The sequence below is a fragment of the Neovison vison genome, chromosome 3 (assembly GCF_020171115.1).
Source record: "Neovison vison isolate M4711 chromosome 3, ASM_NN_V1, whole genome shotgun sequence".
Taxonomy (NCBI): domain Eukaryota; kingdom Metazoa; phylum Chordata; class Mammalia; order Carnivora; family Mustelidae; genus Neogale; species Neogale vison.
The window spans coordinates 82,019,394-82,036,012 of record NC_058093.1 but is presented as its reverse complement, the minus strand read 5'-3'; the positions used below and the strand labels follow the sequence as shown (position 1 = coordinate 82,036,012).

The 16,619-nt window shown below is 39.6% G+C and overlaps 1 protein-coding gene across 4 annotated transcripts in view; it reads left to right on the top strand.

The window, feature by feature from the left end:
* Window positions 1-13,722, top strand: part of LYPD6 (LY6/PLAUR domain containing 6) — a 122,017-nt gene extending 108,295 nt beyond the window's left edge. For all 4 annotated transcript variants that reach the window (XM_044242503.1, XM_044242502.1, XM_044242506.1 and 1 more), the window contains 2 exons: window positions 11,004-11,134; window positions 13,071-13,722. In XM_044242503.1, the coding sequence (XP_044098438.1) occupies window positions 11,004-11,134; window positions 13,071-13,238 (299 nt within the window). In that variant the 3' untranslated portion in view covers window positions 13,239-13,722. The remainder of the gene's footprint in view (window positions 1-11,003; window positions 11,135-13,070) is intronic.
* Window positions 13,723-16,619: the final 2,897 nt, after the last annotated feature.

The following is a 16,619-nucleotide window of genomic DNA, read 5'->3' as shown; positions in this document are numbered from 1 at the left end:
TGGAGGAACACACATCCTTTAGGGGCAAGCTTCTGTGCTGCTCATGGTTTTTCTGTGGAAGTGAAGAAAAAGCTGGGCATGACACTGAGTGACTCTTTTTATATCCATTGCCTGGTATAAGCAGGGAGTATACCTGTGGTCCCCAGCATAACTGAAGACAAGCTCCATGGTTACAAATTTTCAGGAAAGACTTCTTTATCGTTGACTTCTTTCAGATGGAACCCAGGCTGAGACAGACAGCCTTTCTGTGTTACTTCACCTATGGTGGATTCTTTTTTTCTCTTTTAGGCAATGTTAGGATATAGCCCTTTAAGGTTTCTATCATTTTAAAGGGGTCTTTATTCTAGCTCTAAACCCCATCATGACCCCATAAGAAGATGGCTTCACATCTTCTTATGGCCTATTAACATCTCCCAGCCCTCATCTCTATCCTGGGTAGAGAACTCAGAACCGAGCGTTGGCCCTTAGAATTTCTCTTAAGTTCAGCAGAGTTCGTTTGTTATGTCTACAGACGGTATTGGCTACGTGTTATCTGACATTCCTGGCTTCTGTGTAATGAAGTGGTGTTTAGGCAATCCATCTTGTCATATTGCTAAATGGAAGTCTTAGACTTCCTTTTTTTAAAGTAGAAATTTTAAAATTAAAGTGTAACATCCATGCCAGAAAGTGTATAGATCACAGGTGCTGAGCTCATTGAAATTTTACCAAGTGAACAGGCTGTGTGTCTGTCACCCATGTTAAGTAACAGAACTTCATAAGGCCACTAGGGTCCCCCAGTCACTACACCCCATCTCCCGGAGGTAACAGGTAACACAATTGTGACTACTATCACTGAGTTATATATAAATGGAATCACAGAATGTATTCTTTCTTTGTCACATTTTCTGTGTGAGAGTCATCCATGTATTTGAGCCACAGAGTTAGTCTCACGGATATGTATGTACTGAAATTCATCCATTCTACTCTTGATGGACTTTTGGATTGTCTCCAGGTTTTGACTGTCGTGAGCATTCTTGTACATGCGTTTTGGTACATGTATGTCTTCATTTCTTTTTTTTTTTTTTTTTTTAAAGATTTTATTTATTTATTTGAGAGAGAGAGACAGTGAGAGAGAGCACGAGCGAGGAGAAGGTCAGAGAGCGAAGCAGACTCCCCATGGAGCTGGGAGCCTGATGTGGGACTCGATCCCGGGACTCCAGGATCACGCCCTGAGCCGAAGGCAGTCGTCCAACCAACTGAGCCACCCAGGCGTCCCTATGTCTTCATTTCGGATAGGTCTAGCCCGGGTTGGGGTGTTGCTGGGCACGTGGTATGTGTGCTTTGGCCTTACCGGATTCTGTGGGGCAGTTTTCCAGACTGACTGGACCAATGTATGCTCTCCCCATTGGTGCCTAAGAGTGCCAGCTGCTGCACAACCTTGCCAATGCTTAGTGTTGACTGAAACAGTAGAAGCTGGAGGTTAATGGAATGATATATATTTTTTAAGATTTTATTTATTTATTTGACAGAGAGAGATCACAAGCAGGCAGAGAGGCAGGCAGAGAGAGAGAGAGGAGGAAGCAGACTCCCCGCTGAGCAGAGAGCCCGATGTGGGACTCGATCCCAGGACCCTGAGATCATGACCTGAGCTGAAGGCAGCGGCTTAACCCACTGAGCCACCCAGGCGCCCCTGGAATGATATTTTTAAGGCACTGAAAGTAAATACCACCAGCCTTAGAATTCTGTACTCAGACTGCAGCCTAACTTCTCTGCATTTCCCTTCTCTCCCAGCTACCCTGCTGCCTCTGATTTTCTGTTCATGCCTCCCTGTTCCCTTGAGAGTAAACAAGGTTCTGTGTAGCTTCTCTACCCCTTAGCAGGGTTTTCTGCTTGGTTTCTCAGCTTCTGCGTGTGCAACTTTGGAGTCCATAAGTGCCTTAAGGGGAGAACAGGTGTAGAATGTCAGGCCCAACTCAACGTGTAGTTCATTTCACTGGTATCGCTCTTCAAATCCTATCTGCCTTAGTAGCACATCGATGCTTCCACATGGATTTCTATTGTTTTAGTTCCATCTGGCTATTGTAATTTTATTTTATTGTTTTTTGGTAAGAAAGTACAAGCTAGTTCATTTCAGCTGACATTTTAATTCCCAGATCTATTCTTTAATTAGAACTTTTCCAGTAATTTTTAACCCACGTTCTAATAGCCTAAACAAGATAGGTTTTCTTCTGACACCCTGAATTCATCTAACCTGCTCCATTTCACAGTGGTTTAGCCCAAGTATTTTCTATTAACATAATTGCCTCAGATAGGAAGCATCTGTTTGATGCTTCTTTCTTATCACTTTTAACTACTGTTCACGGGAAGGTCCTCTTTATCCTTATTACTTTGACATACCTTCCCAACCACAGTTTTTGCCTTTTGTCTGGTAATAAGCACATAGCTTTCTGAATTTCAGTGATTTGCCTTAAAAGAGAGTTTTCTCAACTTAACAAGTCACCTGTCCTTAGGAGGTATGGATTTTTTTTTTTTTTAAAGACAAGACTAAAACAAAAACCAGTAAAGTATCTGTTTGGCAGTTTCTTCAGGTGGTGTCAACTGTAGGGTAAAAGAGGACATTTATGACTCAGTGAAGTTAATAAGTATTCATTTATTTTTAATTTCTGCCTTAAAGAATTTTTTACTTGGGGCAAGAAAAGAAAAGAGTGTCTTTTAGGGGTCTGTGGAGAGTGATTGATAGGACCAGGAAAGCCAAGAGATTAATCAGATGCCTGGGTATCAGAGACCATGTGATAATTTCTAATTGGGATACACTTTAAATAATTGAGCTTATCTATGACTCAGTTTGTAGCTCGTTCTTTTCATAAGTCTATTTTCTTTTATCTTGGATTCTTTTTTCTTTCACTTTCCATTTCACTGAACTTATAATTGAGATGTAACATACACAGTATAGTGAACAGCGTGATGAATTTCCACAGACTGAACACATTATGGAAGCAGCACGTTGATTAAGAAATTGATTATTTTCAACAGCCCAGAGTCTTCCTACATGACTGTAAGTTACATGACATGTAACTTACATGATAGCTTGGTTACTATCTCTTCCACCAAAGATCCATTTATAGGCAGCTCAGTTGTGTCCTCCCAAAATTCACATGTGAAGTCCTAACATCCAGTACTTCTGAATGTGATTGTGTTTGAAGATAGGGTCCTTAAAGTGGTAAATCAGGTTCGGTGATAAAGGGGAGATTAGGACATAGACACACACAGAGGAAAGAACATGTAAAGATGTTCACAGATGGAAAGTTGCCCATCTGTGAGCCAAGGAGATAGGTCTCAGAAGAAATCAACCCTGCTGACACCTTGAACTTGGACTTTCAACCTCCAGAATTGTGAGAAAATAAATATCTGCTGTTTAAGCCACCTAATCTAAGGTACTCTGTTGTGCAGTTTATCTAGAATCTATAATTACCCTGAATCTAAAACCAGACTAAGTACCAAAAACAATAACAACAACAAAACCCTGCAGTCTAATATTCCTTATGAATATAGTCTCCAACATCCTTACTATAATATTAAACAAATAGAATTTAGCAATATTTAAAAATAAGCCTGACCAAATGTGACTTCTTTCAGGGATGCAGGACTGGTTCAATATTGAAAATCAATCAGTATAATCCACAGTATTAACAGGCTAAAGATCATAAAGTCACGTGTTAATATCAACTGAGGCAGAAAAAGCATTTGGCAAAATTCAATACCATTCATGTTCAAAAACTTCAGAAAAAACCAGCATGTGAGAAACTTCCTCAACCTGATAAAGAATAAATGAAACAAGATGGGATTGGGAGGGAGACAAACCATAAGTGACTCTTTTTTTTTTTTTTTAAAGATTTTATTTATTTATTTGACAGAGAGAAATCACAAGTAGATGGAGAGGCAGGCAGAGAGAGAGAGAGGGAAGCAGGTTCCCTGCTGAGCAGAGAGCCCGATGCCGGGACTTGATCCCAGGACCCTGAGATCATGACCTGAGCCAAAGGCAGCGGCTTAACCCACTGAGCCACCCAGGCCCCCCATAAGTGACTCTTGATCTCACAAAACAAACTGAGGGTTGCTGGGGGGCGGGTGGGGGAGGTTGGGAGAAGGGGGGTGGGGTTATGGACATTGGGGAGGGTATGTGCTTTGGTGAGTGCTGTGAAGTGTGTAAACCTGGCGATTCACAGACCTGTACCCCTGGGGATAAAAATATATGTTTATAAAAAATAAAAAAAATTTATTAAAAAAAAGAATATTTATTTTAAAAAACTGTAGCAAACATTATACCTACTAGTGAAAGACAAAATACTTTTCTGGTAAGATCAAGGTCTGGGCAAGAATGTCTCTTTCACCACTCTTACCCAACATCATGCTGAAAGTTCTACCCAGTGCAATAAAGCAAGAAATGGAAATAAAAGGTGTACAGACTGGAAAGGAAGAAATAAAACTGTCCCTCTCACAGATGACATGATTTTCTAAGTAGGAAATCCCAGCAAATCTACACAAAACTCCTAGAACTAATAAGTTCAGCAAGATTACAAGATACTAAGACTAACACATAAAATTCAATTTTGGCAAAATTCAACTTATATATACTATCAATTAACATGTGGTCATTGGATTTAAAAATATAATACCATTTACAATTGTTCAAAAGAATTAAATACTTCATTGTAAATCTAATAAAACATGTAAAGACTTGTATGCTAAAATCATAAATGCTAATGAAAGAATTCAGAGAAAATTTAAGTAAATAGATACCATGTTCATGAATTGAAAACTCAACATAGTAAAGATGTCATTTCTCTCCAAACTTATGTGCAGGTATTACACAATTCCTATCAAAATTCTAACAAAATTGTTTGTAGTTATAGACAAGATTATTGTAAAATTTATATGGAAAGATAAGAAACTAGAATAGCTAAAATAATTTTGATAAAAATTAAAGTGAGAGGAACCAATCTACCCTCTTTCAAGATTTCTCATATAGTTACAGAAATCAAGGCAGTAGTATAGTCAGAGGGATAGCAACACAGATCAATAGAACAAACAGAGATCTCAGAAAGAGACTCTCAAAAATATGCCCAACTTATTTCTGACAAGGATATAAAATCTGATTCACTAGAGGAAAGAGCCTTTTCAACAAATGTCCTGGAGAATTTGGACATCCATGAGCAAAAAATGAACCTTAACCTAAGTATAATAACCTTTAAAAAGTTAACTCAAAATTAATCACAGACTTAAATGCCAAATATATGACATTTAGGAAAAAAACATAGGAGAAAATCTCTGAAATCTAGGGGTAGGCAAAGAGTTCTTAGACTTGCTATAAGAAGTGTGATCTAAATAAAAGGAAAAAGTGGTAAACAGGACTTTATCAAAATTAAAAACCTTTGTTCTACATAAGACCCTATAAAGAGGACAAAAAGACAACAAACTGACATACAATATTTACTAATCAAATATCTGACAAAGGACTAGGACTAAAATATATAAAGAATTCTCAAAATACAATAGTAAAAAAAATAATTAAGAAAAGGACAAAAAACATAAATAAATATTTCACCAAGGAAGATAAATAGATGGCAAATAAGCACATGTTCAACATCATTAGCCATCAGGAAAATGCAAATTAAAAACAAGAGATATCACTGTACATCTATCAGAATGACTAAACTTAGAAAAGTAGGAACACCATCAAATGCCAGTAAGAATTAGGAGAAACTGCATCATGTATATATTGCTGGTGGGAGTATAAAATGGCACAACTATTCTTGAAAATAGTGTGGCAGTTCCTTAAACAACTAAACAGGCATGTACCATATAACCTAGTAATTCCACTGCTGAACATTTATCCCAAAGAAATGAAAACCTATGTTCACACAAAAGCCTTAATACAGGTGTTGATTGCAGCTTTACTAATAATATCCCAAACCTAGATACCCTTTCAATGGGTGAATGGTTAAACCAACCTTGATACATCCATGGCATGGAATACTACTCAGGATCAAAAATTAGCAAACTGTTGATACAACAATCTGGATAACTTTCAAGTGAATAAGGCTGAGTGAATATGACTAATCTTAAAAGTTTACATACTGTATGAGTCCATTTATACAACATTCTTAAGATGACAAAGTTATAGAATTGGAGCACAGATTAGTAGTTGCCAAGGATTAAGGAGCAGTTGGAGGAAGGTGGGATGAGGATGTGAGAATGAAAAGTTGACATGAGTGATCCCTGTAGAGATAGAAATGTTCTGTATCTTGGCTGTATCAATGTCAACATCCTGGTTGTGACACTGTACCATAGTTTTGCATTATGTTGCCATTTGGGGAAAAGTGGGTGAATTATTAGTATAATAAAAGTGGCTGTATTATTTCTTACAAGCTCATGTGAATCTCTAATTACCTCAAAATAATAAAACACTAATTTAAAAAAATCAGTCAGTAAAAACAAACAAACAAAAAAAAACAAACTCCAATTGTGCTCATGTTGAGAAACTGATTAGAAGGAAAGCCAGACATACCAAATGAGGAAGCTAAGAAGGTCTGTGAACCTGGTTGGGAGGAAAATCAAGGAAGGTTCCACAGAATTACTCACATTTAGATTGAACCCTGAAGAACAGGTTTCCAGGAGCAGAAGATGGGGGAAATTTTTTGTTGTGAAGAACAGTCAAAAGCTGTAACATCGTGTCTCAACCAACCGAGCCATCCAGATGTCCTGTAATGTCGTATCTCAAATATCCAGCAAGCAATCATGAGGTAGTCTGGGCCTAGATCAAGGGGAATATTGAATAATAAGAAGTGCTGAGTTTCAAGATGTGAGTTATAAATGTAATCGTTTCCTTTAGCAGTGAAGCAAAGTTACTCTTACACTCTTGACACACAGCTTTAGGAGCAGGGAGAAAACAGTGGACCACCTACTGGCCTCTCCAATAGGCTAAATGAACCTGGCAGTAGGCAGCCGAGGCTCCTGGACAGGTAGGGTTCACTTAGACTCTCATAGGCAGTGAGAGGCATTATCCCACCTTGGTTCCAGTAATATATCTGGTGGTTGTCCAGCATCTGCATTAGAAAGGAGAGAAGTCAGAGACAAAGAAGATAGGAAATGATGTGGTCCCACACTGGGAAAATGGAAAATGGAACAGGAAGATTAAAAGGATAATGGAGACATTTCGGGGGACTTGAAGACACCCAGCTTGGGAAGAGAATTCTGAGCTGATTCTGAATTTTCTAGTCCAGGATGGAGGTGCCACATCTCAAGATGTCCCTTCCTAAGATAGAAACACAAGAAGACAAACAGCAGGATTTGATTTGTTTGAGATACATGAGGTGTGAGGTGCTGCTGGCAATGTGCAGGAGATCGCTGGAGATTAGTTCTATAGTTTGCAAGAGAGTATCAGACTGAAGATAATGTCATCAGAGGTTGAATGAAGTCACTTAAGTGAGAAGAGTTTCAAGGACAGAACATGGAAGAATATCAACTTTCAGGTTAAGGAAAGTATAGGAAAAAAAGAGACCGGAGACGCTGGAGAAAATCTAGAAGACAAAACTCTGAATCCCAGGGAAATCACGCAGAGGACATTATACAGAGTAGATCCCAGATCTGCATTATACAAAGTAGATCCTTTGGGGGTCACACGTGGGAAAAGGGCAAACAGTGGGACCCTTAGGCAAACAGTCATTTCAGAGGAGGGCCTGGGAGGAGCAGAGCCAGATGTGAAGGGCTGAGGTCATAGTCAGGAATCAGGCTGGGAGTGGCCGGCAGCTGCCACTAGACTTTTATTTTTTCAATATAATTTGTAATACTACGATTAAAGCTATATTCCTCCCGTTAATTTTCTCACACATGGTGAGTGGTTCTCTAGCATCCCTTTAATCATTATATATGTTTGTAAAAAAAAAAAGCAAAACTAGTGGACCCAAAGGGAGTAACTGAGTAGCGAGGAAGTCTTTTACCAAAGAGTTGGTCATTTTTTAATTCAAGTCATTTGCTGTATATTTTGTTTAAATACAGCTTCTGTTATTAGAAACTGAATATTGGTGGGTAAAATGGAATTGATAGTTTACATTTTAACTTTGAACATTTTTTTAAATTTCAGAACTAGGTTATGGAACTTCTGTGTGTGTGTGTGTATTTCACAAAAAATTATATATTTTATGTTTTCCACTCGTTGATTAAGCCCTCTTATATCCAGTTCTGCTGCTTTCAGTTGCATGCCTGTGAGTCTTAAAGTGAAAGACTTTTGTTTCACAACCTCTGGGAATACCTTGCAGTTACAGAATATGAGATTTTAGAGGCTGAAACTAACCTGGTAGAAATTCAAATCCATCTTTTATCTTTTAGATAAAAGCCTTTGAAATCCTTTTAGTGTGAAGTTATCAGCAGGCTTGATTCTCCTGTAACCTCATTACTAACCCAAGGATTATTCAGAATGCATGGAGAGCAATGCTTTGTGGCTGAAACTCCTTTTTTATCAATTCTACAGTCCCGTGATAAGCCACAAGTGGTCCACCTCGTCCTGCTTGGGAAATGCTGCCTGCGTGCCCCCGCTCGCCTTGGAGATCACCATACACATTCAAGGCTCTCCTAAGTTGTGTTCTAAAGAAATCTGTTCAATTTTATTTGAATATTTCCAAAACTTATTTAACTGTAGAACCTTTTTTTTTTCTAAGTTAACATTTCATAACTCACCTAGGGGTTTTTGTAAGATAAGAATGGAATGGATTAATGCTTCAGATCTAAGGTAGCTGCTGCTAGAAGTAATGGGTGTTCTTAAAATACCTTTGTTTCACAGGTTAGATATGGCAAGTGTAAGAAAATTTTTTATCTAGCCTCATCGCTGATCATTTTTCTCTCCCCAGGATGGCAAGAATTAGCTTATTAGGTACTGGGCTTTTGCATATTTCCCTGAAAAAAAAAAGTTCATTAATTATCTCTGCAGTGGAATAAATTTCCAATTAATAAATTAAAAGAGAGTTTATTATGGACACAAAAGTAAGAACAAAAAGTAGTAATATCAAGTTCACTAATTCTTATTCAGGGCTTACTTAAGACAGGAGAATTTAATGCTTGGGGAACAAACCCAATTTCCAAAACTGAAACCATGTAGTGGTTTACTTATTCCATAAATGTTTGATCTTATCTGCTCAGATTTACCTTTGGAGCAATAAAACCTCTGGCAGCTCCTCCTGGTTGTCTGCGTGAAGAGGAGACAGGAGATAAGGGCATTCCTGTCTTTAATGGTTTCATGAACATCTGAAGGTACGCTGGGTGGGAAAGGTGTACTTGTCATGACCGTAAATGTCCAAGTCTGGTACCAAAGAGGTCAATCAGTCTGCTTCGGGAAATATGGTAAATCTCTCAGGCTACTGGTCTCCATTTGCTAAAACCTATCACGGGCTTAAAAAATCAGAGATCTGCCACCTCCTTGGCATAAAAAAAAAAAAAACCAGTCACTCCAATTTTAAAATATTGTAGGACTTTGGGAGAATCATTGCCTGGTGCAAAACTTCCAACCTTTCCTGTAAGCTCATAGGGTTGCCTTACATACTGCACTCACAAAGAGCTCCCCAGGAGCCTGAGTTAGCTAGGGCTCCTTGACATGATAACCACTGACAAAATTCTGGTCAGGATACACTGTGGGGATAGCATTTGGGGGAGGGCATTGACGAAAGTCAGCCCAGGCACATTCCCCAATAGTGTACCCATCAAGAAAATCTCTGTCCTTGGCAAGACTCAGTCAGAGGTCACTCAGGTTCCTGTCAGGTGGGAGTGTTTGGGAAGATTGTTAAAAACCCTGAATTTTCCTAACTCTCAAGATGTGTCAGTGTGGTCTATATTAGCTCATTCTCAAGGCCTGAAATTCTTAAGCTTCTTTCTTTGGACTTTAGTACTTTGGTTCAAAGCTGCCAAAATTGTGACAGAATCTGGTGGGGGGAATTTTTATTGCCTAATAAATAACATCATAGAAGGTCATAATTCCACATTAGCTACTAAATATCCAAAATGTATAAAGCATGCAAAATTGAGTCCAAGATATGGATGAAAAACAGCTCAGTGACATTTCTTAAGAATTATTCATTTTCTTTTTCAATTTGAAAGTGGAGCAGGAACATTTTCCTAAATCCCAGGCTTAGAAAGCTGAACACTGCCTAGAGGCCTGAAAGAATTACTTTGAGAAAGCCATTTTTCTTTGGTCTTTAAATTAGAAGTAGAAAAATTCTCCATGGTAGTTTGGGAGAAATCTTAAGTTTTTGGATTCCTAAGACTTTAAGGGATGTCTAGAAACTTACATCATGATCCATCCAAATCTGCCATCCTAGAAATCATAGTAGGGAGAAATGATTCTCCTTCATTTGCACACCTTCATTGTGGGGTTAAATTCTAGGATCCAGCTATGCTTATTGTCAAGAAGTTCTTTCTTTTGGATAATGTCATTTTCTCAAGATAAAATGAATCTACTGTTCAACCTTACTGGGAATAGCTATTTCCAAAACACACACACACACACACACACAACACACACACCCAGCTTCTGCTATAGCCTTTTAATTCCTTGAAGACAATTGTTACCTGCCTAACTTCTTTTTTCTTTAACCTGTATTCATTGAACTTTTTCACCCCTTTATCTTCCTGAAAATTGCAGACTCTCGCATCTTAATCATCCCTCCAAGCCTCTCATCCCCCAAAATAAAGATCAATACAGTGGGAAAATTTTTTTGAAAGACAGAGAATGACACCATTATATCTTGACTTATGGGGATGATGACAGGCAGAGAGACCAGTGTTCTTCAGAGGCTCTCCTCCTACCGTGCAGAAGTGCATCTCTCCAAGGACGTCTTTGGGATTGGACAGGAACTCAACACGTCTCATGTGCTGTTAAATCTCAAGACTTGTAGTGTTGACACTCCTGTTGTTTCCCTTCCAGGCAGGTTGGGCTAACATATCCCATCTCAATTGAAACATATTTTCTCTGTTGACAGAGACCAGATACTGTTACACTCAGCATACAATGGAAGTCACAGGAAACAGCATCTCTGTCACCAAGCGCTGCGTCCCACTGGAAGACTGCTTGTCCACTGGCTGCAGAGATTCTGAACATGAAGGCCACAAGGTCTGGGCAACAAAGCAAGTGATGGGTACAGCATAATCAACCTTCCTCTGCTGCAGATGTGTGCCAGTCAGTGCTCTTGAGCAAATTCTCACTCCCTGATGTAGCCTGGCTTTTGACGGTCTTTATTCCATGATGAGAAGATTTTCCTTTCCTGTTTGCTCTAAGAGGATAAATTTATATCAGAGCATAGGAAAGCCCATATAAATTATGTAAACACAACACCAAGAGGGTATTGAAAACTACCGTAAGCTCTTTCTTTACTCAGAAGAAAGTAATCAAGTCACCAGAAGGATGAGGAATTAGGGAAGTGTTATGTCCTCAATGGTAAAGCAGATGTAGCAACAATTCATTCTGCTGAGGATGGCCACAGCAGTTTAGCTTTGATAACTATCTGTGAAGTGAGGCTCATGTCTTCATTGGAATGCTGACTTGGGGAAGGCATCCCTGGGTCCTGAATTATTTGAGTAGGTGATCAGAGAACCATCTCGTGGGTTTACTCCCATTTGGTGCCTATACAGAAGCACTGAGTGTTAAATGAACTTCAAGTGCAGCCTTGAAGGAGAATATGAAGGACCAGAGGAAGGCAGCCTGACTGTGGTTGGAATGGGAAATGCCCCTGACTCTTCCTGCTGGCTGTTCAGATCTGGCTCCACATACAATCTTGTATATCAGGCCTTGACCTATTTGGAGTTGGCTCGCTTCTCCCCTTCAGGCTGCCTTCCTGGTGCTCAGAGGCAACTTCTGCTCTCAAAACTCTGGAACGCCATGTTTAGTAGCATTTAGTAGAAGACACCTGATTTTGAAGCAATTTGTGAAATACACTAGGAATTCAGATTTAAAATATAATCTGCCGAGTTGATCCTGGTTTGAAATGTAAAAGGTAAACCAAGGGTTTTATCTCACACTCCACCCCACCACCAGCAAGCTAGGCTCTCAGGCTTTATTGTGGCTAGTTTACCATGGAAAAATTTAAAGATCAGAGAAGTGATATCATGTGCTCAGGTCACAGAGCTGGTAATTCTGTCTGACAGCATTCAGACTCACTTCCGACCTTCAGTTTCTCTCCTCAAGATTATCAGTTTCCCTCCTCAAGATGTCCTCCTAGCCCATGTCAACTGTGACCAGCGTCAGATCCTTGCAGGATAATGACTAAATAGGATATTGACCGTCAGAGAATTTTTTGAGTACTACTGTGCATACGGATCAGTTGGGGATCTTGTTAAAATGCGGGTTCTGATTCACTAAATTTGGAGTGAGGTTTGAGATTCTGCATTTCTAAGAGCCTCCCAGGTGATGCTGAAGCTACTGGTCTGCACTTTGTGTAGCCACGGCCCCAAATAATTTCAACCAACAATCCTTTTAGGTTTCTTTCTTTCCTACAGTCTATGAATAAAATAGTATAAAGCAGGAATAATTCCATTAATGAAAACCCTCCAAATTTTAACTCATGCGCAAGAATGGCAGTGGCTATATAGACAATTCTAATGACAGTAAATAGTTAATTTTAAGCTGGATTTTTTTTACTTCACTTACACTGTGGAAATTTGGCAAGTGAAAGCTTACCCTCTGAATGGTGTCTTCAAGTAGTCAGAAGGGGTTTCTTTGAGATAGTAGGGTATTATAATCCCCATTTCACAGATGGAAAAGCTGAGACCTAGGAAGGTTGTAGAACCATGTAATAACCACCTGGTGGGAGGTCAAAAAAAGAACTCGTGTTCCTTGAAGCTTAGTCCAGAGGGTTTCCATGTTGATCACATTGCTTCCAGATGAAATTTCATCCCACTTCCTTAAATGCAGGGGTGGTGCCTCTTTAGTGGAACAGGTAGTTCTCGTTTCAGTCTGACTGTGAGGGAGACCGTTCCTTCTAAAAATCCTTACCTCCTTCCAAAATCTGCCAGCTTCTCATCAGCCTTCTGTTTCTCTTCCTTTCTTTCAGGTCTGCACTTCCTGTTGTGAAGGAAACATCTGTAACTTGCCACTCCCTCGAAATGAAACTGATGCCACATTTGCCACAACGTCACCCATAAATCAGACAAATGGGCACCCACACTTCATGTCAGTGATGGTGTCCTGCTTGTGGATGTGGTTGGGACTCACATTATAGCAGCTCCAAGGTGCCATGTATAGTAGCAGTCCATGGAGATTTCCATGGTCCATGGTCCATGGTCATTGCATGAGTCATTGGCTTGACAATAGTTAGACATGTGAAAACATGACACTCACAGATGTCTTCACAGCCAAACATTTCCACCTACCATGAGGAACAAGCATTGCTTCAGTGTAGTCATTCCAAGCCCAAGACCTCATCAAAGCCAGCCTGCCCCCAAACTGATCCTGAGTCATATACCACAAACCTTTCTTTTCACTCCAGGAAATAATTCTGCATTTATTGGGATCTGAGGCTCTTAATTTGGAATACATGCATGATCCATAAGAGGTCCTGGGATCCTCTGAGATGTTAGACAATACGTTATACAGACATGCATAGATATGTGTTCTTCAGGAGAAAGGTAAAGGACCACTGGTTTAAATATACTCATGAATTTATTTATAGCTTTAGAATTATAAAGCTTTGATTCTGAGATGAATGGACTATTTCCTTGGAGATTCTTTTTTTTTTTTCCAATTTATTTATTTTCAGAAAAACAGTATTCATTATTTTTTCACTACACCCAGTGCTCCATGCAAGCCGTGCCCTCTATAATACCCACCACCTGGTACCCCAACCTCCCACCCCCCCGCAATTCTGACTGAGTCAGATTCTCTGGAAAAGTAATAAGCAGTTGTCCAACTTAATTTTCCCAACATTCTTCTCCCAATGGTGGGAATCAAAGCCCCTCTGCTCTGTGCAAGAAATAAAAGCCAATCATAAGTTTGTTGCATAGGGGGAGGGGTAGCTGGAGAAGGTTCTTTCCCAACTTAATGGAACTAGCATCCACAAAGTAGCTGTGTATCCTTTCTTTATAATTGGTGAGATTGGCCTTGATTTGGAACCTCATTGTACTCCATGAGATCCTGAATTCTACCTGGGCCAAAGGGTATCCAAAGAGTCCTAAAGCAGGATAGGGTTTTCCTCCGCTCATGGGGTTCTATTCAGGCATAGCTAAAATGGACATAGGATTTCAGAATGAAAGGATAGAGGTATGTGGAGGTTGACCCAAGTTCGCTACGAGGGCCCAGTCAGTGGCTTAGCGAGATCTCCCATCTGCACATCATAATTGCCGGAGGGTCCTCCCGGGTTCTTCCTCTTTCAAATCCCCAGTGGTTTTAGGGAGAAGGTCCTGTATCACATTATCTCAAGACTGATAGGGAAAGAAGACATAATATCCTAAGACAAGAAATCGGTGGCAAGTCAGGTGATGGTGAGACTAGTAGGAAGACCCAGTGGGAATTTTTCTTTCATTTGGGTGATTGCTTTTGAAGTAGTGGTAAACTTTTGCCATCCTTCCTATACTTTTGGCCTGAGTTACAACTTGTTCTTCTTCCTTGTAAATCATTTATACAATATTTATTTTTGTATGGCATAACTAGAAACTTAAATATATTGTAAAATATTCTTTATTCTGAATGAAATGACCAAATGAGAATACTTATTTTCAACAGTGGTAGAGCTTATGATGTATGTTTTTTCAAAGTTATCTATAATATTTGCACCAGTGTTGAAAAACAATTAACTTATGTTTGAGTGAGAAGAATGCATTGGCCTTAAGGGTTTTTGCTCATGGTTTCTTCCATGGTATTGTCCCAGAAGTGTTCAGGTAGTGATCATCACTGGTATGAGTTTCTCTGCAGGGTTATGGAGTATATCTGCATGAAATTCGGTGGAGCCATCATTGTCGGGGTCCATCTGCCCTACATAGGAAAATGTGTGTGGCTTATGAGACCCCCTCAGGGATTACCAGATATAAACTGACAATGGTAACTCTGATATAAAATAATCTAAATTGCATCAAATGGCCTTAAATCAGAGTTTGGTAGGCTTATCAATACATTGCTTGTAATTGGGGTGAGGGAAGTAGAGGGAGAGAAAATAAGACACTTACTAAGCACCTTTTATGTGGCAGCACTATGCTAAGCACTATACATATATAGTGCATATATATATATATATATATATATATATATATATATATATATTCATATAAAACCTGCAAGCACCCTCTAGGGAATATTACTAGTATTTTCATGCTACAGATGAAGGTACTAAGGCTCTAAGAAGCTAAAATAAGGAAGCCTTTTCCTTCCAATTTAGGTCTTCCAGGTTGAGGTGGGGTTGAAGAGGGAGGGGAAGATAGAATTACTACCCCTAGGAAAACTTCCAGACCTGACCACAGGAATCTGTCCATCTGCTCATGTGGAGTTTGCCCAGTCCTGCTTCTAAAGGACACCATTTGTGTGTGTGTCCACTAGATGGTGTTTTTTCTTCCAGGGGTGGAGGGTACAGCTTCCTAGTTCATTCCTCTTGCTAAAAGAGGTGGCAGGTCAACTGCTGTAAATGCTCTAAGACAGTGAAACTTGACGTTGTACATATCTACAAGTACCATTTTTGCACATGACCACTCTCCACTGATAACTGCCAAGTGCTGCATGCAATGCGGGTAAGAGACAAAGGCCAAATGTTGGTTCTTAATGAGAAAGCGACCATGCCAGAGCCTCCCTGTCTGGTGTGAGGGACCAGGTCCCCAGTGATGCAAACTCATCTGCCACCCGAGGGAATCACTACAAACTCTGCACAGATGTGACCACACGCACCTCGTGTGCCTATCACAGTGGCTGGTGTTTCATTCTCTTGAAAGAAAGTGGTTTGCTCACCATCCCCAGCCTCAAGGAGCCAAGGAAGGGCCATTCATGTGGAAGGCCCAGGACTGGTCATCCGTGTAACTTTTCTACTACATTAAACTTTCCATTAAATCCCACGGTTGGTGACGGCTTGAAGTGCAAACAGCCGTGATATGTACATTAACCTATGTGCCACTTATTTATTTTCAGACTCCCCATTGCATTTGTGTCAATACAGGATGAATGCCTAAACTTTGTAAATATTGTACATTTTGTAAATCAATGAATAAAGGTTTTAAGTGTATCTCACCAGGCTCCTCCCTGCAAATGTTTGTGTCAGCCAGTGATTAAGGCACTCAGGTTATGTATAAGGCGTAGGGCTCGGGATTACAGGGAACTTCCTTCCAAGAGTTCATTTTCTTGTTGTGTAGGCAAGAAATACATGCATGAGAAGGTACAAGACAATTCACTCACACCAAATGATACATGTAGGCAGTAAGTGCCCCAGAAAATCAAAGAGGGAAAGATTACCAGACTTTTTAATCAGGTCTGCAGTTCCCCTAGAGCGTTTTCTTTGTTAAATCAGGAAAAATAAAAGTGTTTGTGCATGTATGTTTCTAAATACTATCCCATTTACTCTTAATTTTTAAATCTCCTTCCGTTCTGTTAGTGATGATAAAAATAGAAAGTATTTTCTGTTGATGGT